The sequence below is a fragment of the Eptatretus burgeri genome, chromosome 6 (genome assembly GCF_056783735.1).
Source record: "Eptatretus burgeri isolate ZD-2024b chromosome 6, Ebu_testis_v1, whole genome shotgun sequence".
In the NCBI taxonomy this organism is placed as follows: Eukaryota; Metazoa; Chordata; class Myxini; order Myxiniformes; family Myxinidae; genus Eptatretus; species Eptatretus burgeri.
The window spans coordinates 68,225,056-68,232,048 of NC_140966.1; the positions used below are offsets into that span (position 1 = coordinate 68,225,056).

At 36.4% G+C, this 6,993-nt stretch overlaps 1 protein-coding gene across 23 annotated transcripts in view; it reads left to right on the forward strand.

Annotated features, from left to right (window-relative positions):
• Positions 1 to 3,892, forward strand: part of LOC147024992 (ELAV-like protein 2) — a 287,153-nt gene extending 283,261 nt beyond the window's left edge. For 14 of the 23 annotated variants that reach the window (XM_085885524.1, XM_085885522.1, XM_085885525.1 and 11 more), the window contains one exon: positions 140 to 3,892. In XM_085885524.1, coding sequence (XP_085741650.1) covers positions 140 to 488 — 349 coding nt within the window. In that variant the 3' untranslated portion in view covers positions 489 to 3,892. The remainder of the gene's footprint in view (positions 1 to 139) is intronic. The other 9 variants (XM_085885515.1, XM_085885509.1, XM_085885516.1 and 6 more) reach the window with 3 other exon arrangements.
• Positions 3,893 to 6,993: the final 3,101 nt, after the last annotated feature.

Here is a 6,993-nt window from a genome sequence, read left to right on the forward strand (position 1 = left end):
AATGATGCGCCCGGTTGATGTCATCAGTCCCCCACTCCCACCCCCCCTTCCGCCCCCTCGGAGGGAACACATGGGTTCGTGCGGGTGCCGAGATCCCCGTGGAAATGTCTGCTCTAGTGCCATGATATACCCAGTGCAGTCCCCTGTCTCTCTTGCCCAGGTTTTCGCCGCTCACCATTGACAGCGTGACGAGCCTGGCGGGCGTGACCATCCCCGGCCACACGGGTACGGGCTGGTGCATCTTCGTGTACAACCTCTCCCCAGAGGCCGATGAGGGGATCCTCTGGCAGATGTTTGGCCCTTTTGGCGCCGTCACCAACGTCAAAGTCATCCGCGACTTTGCCACCAATAAATGCAAGGGCTTTGGCTTTGTGACCATGACGAACTACGACGAAGCGGCCATGGCCATCGCAAGCCTAAACGGCTATCGTTTGGGTGACCGCGTGCTCCAGGTGTCGTTCAAAACCAACAAGAACCACAAAGCGTAATGCCTCCGACGTGGTCCGGGACGTCGTTTGAGGGAATCTTGTCCCTTGTGTCCCATTGCTTGAGCTCAGGCTAGGGGAGAAAAAAATATATATAAATGAAACATAGGTTCTGGTTATTGGTGGTCAGGGTGAGTGGGGGTGAGGGGAGAGGGAGGGTGTTGGGTTGGCATATTTTTGGTGGGGGCTGCTTTTCATAACGGTTTGCCTGTGCACCTACCGACTGCAAACCGCGGCAAGATTTCTCATTAGGTTTCTATACAATGCAGCCTTTGTAAACTATAGTCTTCTGCTATATTGCTACCAAGATAATTTAGGATTATAACTCAAGAAGAGGGATGAAAAAAGAAGAAGAACCAAAATCAAAGGTTTATCTTAAATTTTCTATGGCTACCTATAACAATATACCTTTGATGCACCGAAAACATTTTCCTAGCTTTTTGCCATTGTTGAGCGAGCGGCCTGAGGTAGCGCTGGCTGTTGTAGAGAGAGGCCCACTTTGAATAGGCCTGGACAACATTTTTGATAACTGCAGAAGCACGATTTTTTGGCTCTATTAATCAGTGAGAGTGAGATTAAGCTTGCCTTCCTCTCATTCGTGAAATATGTTCACTTGATAGTTACTATTTATATACCTATTTATTGCTTTACTTGTTTGATTATTTATACAACAATTTACGCCCATTGTAATAGCGGCCAATTATTTAATTCCGCAAGGAGAACTTAGATCCGACCATATTTATTTCCTATTTATTTGCTATTTATTTGCCATGTATTTATTCACCATATTTTGCGGAAAGAATGACTATCGATCGATGCAGGACCGTCACTTAAAAAGTGAGGAAGTAATTTCTAAGTAAAAGAAAAAAAAATTAAAATAAGTACTTGCCAAAGAGAGCCTCTTTGACTTGGGTTTCCAAAAATCCTATATTTTTATAAGATGCTTGATGATGGAGATAAAAAACATTTTTACAAGGCCTGGATTTCAAAACGAGATGACTTTTCTGGGGGTCATTTTGAGCACGTTATAATATTGCTCGTCCGATATCCAGTGACGATTTTATACAATCCATGGGTCATCCATCCACCGTGTGTGCGGCGAATAACACGGCGTGGCACGGGGTCGGTGGCGGCTCTATATAGCTGTGTACCGGATGGGGTGGGGCATAGGGATGAGGATGCACCTGCAGCAAGGCCTCACCCAACCAGAAGCAGCCGCTCTGCCTGAGAACCTTCCGAATGTCAAATATATGACGCCCGAACCGTTAGCAACTGCAATCAAAACGGAGCGGACGTATTCCTGGGATGCAAATCGCACACATCAGCCCAGCCTTAAGAATAATGGGCAGAGACCGTTGCCTGTTGGCTGGAGGAAGCAACCATGACCTGATTGCGGGTCATGCCGGCTGTTTTAGCAACTTTGACAGCGACAGCAACGTATAGTTTCAAGGAAATGCTCACTTTGACTTGAAAACGGGGGAAAAAGAATCTATTTTGGCGTCTTGCGCATGTCATTCCGGCATCCCAGTGACATATGCCAGATTTGCAGATATCCGATCTTTAAAATAGTTTTAAAGCAGGCGAGTCAGAGCTCGAGTCGAACTAAACTATGCCCATGAGATCATCCGTACATTTTCTCAATACTGTTGTTTGTTTCATTTCCTTCACCAGTACTTGTACTGTTGACAAGTTGTATGGAACTATTATTATTATTCTTATTATTATTATATTATGATGATCAATATTGTTCACCAAAAGCATTGCAATTTTGCCCCTCTTTTTTTCAGCAGCCACGATGCTGCGACCTTATTATGTCAGACTTCCTACCAACAATGAGTTTGAGGTGCAAAAGAAGTTGGATTGATGTACAAAATGTGTCGAAACGCCACCGTCATGGCCATCATCAGGCCGATGGCTTTCGCCTTTCAAACCGACAGACTCTCTCTCTCTCTGATAGCAAACGCATCACTTATTAGAAATTTAACTTTTAGGCGAAAGTGTAATGAGTGAACCATCACTATCTTTTACCGTGCATATCTTGATGTAATGCTGTATTCGTCTTTTATTTGTGGCTTCGTTGGCGATTTTGTTGAAACTATATTTATTCTTAACACTTACTTAGTTTACTTAATATATTTATTGAAAAATACTTTTGCATTGATTAGATTTAGTTCCTGCTTGTTGAACTGTAGGCTTTGACGTTATACCGTGTTTAGGAGGAGCTAAAGGTTTTGTTTCATCTCTGAACTTTCTTTGAGTATACCACCCGGACGGATCAAGGCGAACAAATTCAGAGAAGGCATGCCTGATTTCTGTGTCCAGAACAGGTGGTGAATTTTAATGCAAAGCTGCTTCTTTAACGTTACTGCAAACAAAACTAATAAGTAAATAAAACAAACATCTCACCGAAAAAAATAATAAAAATAATTATATTATAACACTGAACAAAATGATAAAAAGTAAGCTGTCTGCGCTTGAAGGGAGTTTATTTTCTATTTTGAGACAGATGGTTTGAAGACTATTCTTGAAGTAAAAAGTGAATTTAATAAAGGAGTCCGCGGGGAATCTGCCTGGGGCACGTGCACTGTTCCGGTCTGTGGTTTGTTTTATGATGAACACACAAAAAAAAAAGTTTTAATTTTTTTTTTCCTGTGCTCTTCCTTACTTGTATCCAACACTAGAGATCGAGTATCTTGCTATGCATAACGTTAGTTCTTCGTAGTGAACTTTAGTATCGCTTTTGTCCTGTTACCGTCGAATCTTTTCTGATTAGCTATTATCAGTCTGTGTAAGGATATTTAATATAACGCTAAGTTTGAACCGGCCTTCCGCACCAACCCACTGGCTGTCTGTGAAGCTCAGAGCCATCATCGAGCATGCCCACGAAGAACCTGCCAGCCCATCGCAATAACGCTCCGATTCCACGGAAAGGGGTTCTTCTCTCAAGGAAGTGGATGCACCTACTAAGTGGTTGGAGACTTGAATGTCCTCCACGACCCGTATTCGACATGTGCCACACCTGTTATACTTATTTTGTTTGTTTATTGTTTGGTTTATTTAACTCTTCTTTTGCAAAAAAAAGCATCGTAAACGTCACTCACTGAAGAATGCTTGCCAATGGGAAGGCGTTGGAACCGGTGTTATTTATTCCTAAGCTATATTAATTACTCTTGTTCTTTAGTTATATCTATCATGGAGATGTTTATGTATTTCTGTGCTCGAACAGAGAAGTTGTAGCTATGTTTCTTCTGTTCCAAGCTGTACAGTAAGTTATTTCAGAATTTGATAGGTTCTAGGTTTATTTATTGTGCGAATCGTTGGCTGTAAATGTTTTCATAAACTCGTTGTGTTGGAAGACTTTGTACTTTTTAATGTTCAGTATGTTAATAAAGGAATTAAGACTTGCAGATCGGGTTCTTTTGTTTAGTTAGCATTTTAGAATTCTGGCTGGAAGAAGTTTAAGCACATACCAGTCATTAAGTTTTGATGTCACACTTTTGCAAGCATGGAAGAACAACATATACGTACCAGTGGGGCATGCTTGCACACTGCAAGCCATTCCTTGGGTGCATCCTTCGTGCAGACATAATAAATATAAGCTTTATATATTTGATGATGTGGATTGTGAAAAAGTTTTATATTCAAGAGCACAAGGTTACATTGTTATGCAAGCCAAATGACAAACAAAAATGTTGCACATTCATAATTAATTTAAACAATAACAAAACAATAGCAAATCATGTGACCCAAAATGCACTATAATTAAATAGGCAATACTCAAAGTGTGCTATCTTTACGACACACTTATTGATTAACAAATTTTTAATTACTATGATTTCTTAGTAATTAGAAATATTTAAAACGCATCAAAATTATGCACATCAAAGATCAGAGACATTGACGTAGGAATCACTTGTAATTGTTTCCTTTCTAATGTAGAAAGGCTGGTCTCCTTCAACTGTTTTCAAAGTCCAGTCTGCCAGCATTCTGGAAGCAGATAAATAACTCAAGTAAATCAATAATTAGTGATAAGAAAGAGCTCTTTATTGAAAAGTTTACAGCTGGTGTATTTTTTTTTTATTAAACACGGCAAAAGTTATAAAATAAGAGGCGGAAGTGGCAATTGTTACCGTTGCTGAGCAACTACTTCCAATGTCAGCTCGATTGTCTACCAGCAGTGAACAGACAGAGCCGGCAGAGATGACTTATTCATGTACATTTTCATTTGTGATGTTTTTCAGACAGTTGTGATTTTTTTTCCTGGGATATTGGCTTCGGGTTGCATCAGACTGCAAAATTCCAGTTTTCTACACCACCGAGAAGATAATAAACATTTATGTCAGTGAATAAGTGGTTTGAAAGATATTGAATATATATATAAAGTTCTTTCCAGCCAGTGATTGACTCAATGACAGATATTAGAGATCAGAACCTTCTGGGTGATGGAGAAAGCTGAAATTTTGCGCGCCGATGGACATCGAAGCCGATACACCGTGTAAAAAAAACTCAGAATTGTTCGACAACATCCAAAAATGAAAATATAAACAAAAGAAGATAAAGAAAAAAACGCAGGTGAGTGACCCGAGACAATGGAGAAGCATGGTAATTTTATGTGCTGAAGGACATCAAAGCCAGCACATATGAGGGAAAAAAAATCACAGGACCATTGGAAAGCATCCGTCAAAATGAAAATATAAATAAATGAAAATAAATAAATGAAAATAAATGTAGATGAGCGACCTGAGACAATGGGGAAGCTGGGTAATTTTTCTTGCCAAGAGACATCAAAGCCGATATACCAGGAAAAATCACAGAATCATCAGAAAGCATATTTATATGAAAATATAAATAAATGAAAAGAAAAATATATGTATATGTACGTATTTTATATATATATATATATATATATATATATATATATATATATATATATATATATATATATATATATATATATATATATATATACATACATCTATATGTATATATACATATTCATATATATATATATATATATATATATATATATATATATATACATATATATTTATATACACATATAAAACATGCATACATATATACATATACATATATATTTATATATACAAGCCGGAAGGCGGACATGGGTAGTCGATTACCCAATAGAAACTGACGCGATGGGCCCGTTTGATGGGGAATGACCTGAGGATTAAGCACAAGAAAATTCATGATTCCAGCTTCAAGGGTTAATGTTGCAGATTGTTTTTTCGTCAAAATTCCCCACATTTTGGAGGTTTTTCGGCCGTTGCGAGGCAGCGGAGGGGTCCAAAAGCAATGGTTCTTTCTCACACATAACTAGGACATACCATGAACCTTCCATACCAGTTTCATGTTTAGCTGACTCATAGTCTCTGAGATATAACAAACTTCGTTTTCTTATTGTTTTCGACCAGGGTTCATTCAAAGTCTATCTTCTCCGACAGTTTTCATAGGACCCGGCTGGAATTTTTTGATAATATGGCTGAATGTACTGCTCACAGTTGCGCGTGGCCCGATTTTTGATTTTAGAAAAAATAAATTTTTTATTATTTTTCAAAAATTTCAAAGTCCCGTTGCTAGCCAACGGTGGTGTCCATAGCAACGGTTTTCATTTGCACACAACTCGGTCATGGTATGAACCTACCAACCAAGTTTCATCGAAATCGCCATTTTAAAACTTGATAATAAGGGTAGAACAAATTTCAAATTTTCTTTTTTTTGAAAAAAAAACATTTTTCGACTGGATCGACTACCCAATATATATATATATATATATATATATATATATATATATATATATATATATATATATATATATATATATATATATATATATATACACATATATATGAGGCCCAACTAGGAGGAGTGATGTAAGCGACATTTTTAATGATATGATGATGAGAGGCTCGGATGATAGGGGAAGGGTTAAAATAGTGCTGTATGGCATTAACTCCAAAATGGCCGATGTGTCCCTTTCATCACTCCACCTCACGGCACTATATATATATATATATATATATATATATATATATATATATATATATATATATATATATATATATATATATATATATATATATATATATATATAAATATAATATATAATATATTATATATATAATATATTATATATATATATATATATATATATATATGTATGTATATATATATATATATATATATATATATATATATATATATAAAAATATATACATACATATAAAAAAAAATATATATATATATATATATACATACATATATATATATATACATACATATATATACATACATATATATATACATACATATATATACATACATATATATACATATATATATATATATATATATATACATATATATATATACATATATATATATATATATACATACATATATATATATATATATATATATATATATATACTGTATATATGTGGAAAGGCAAATGGTGGTAGATTTTGCAAAAATAATGGAAATGGCAGTG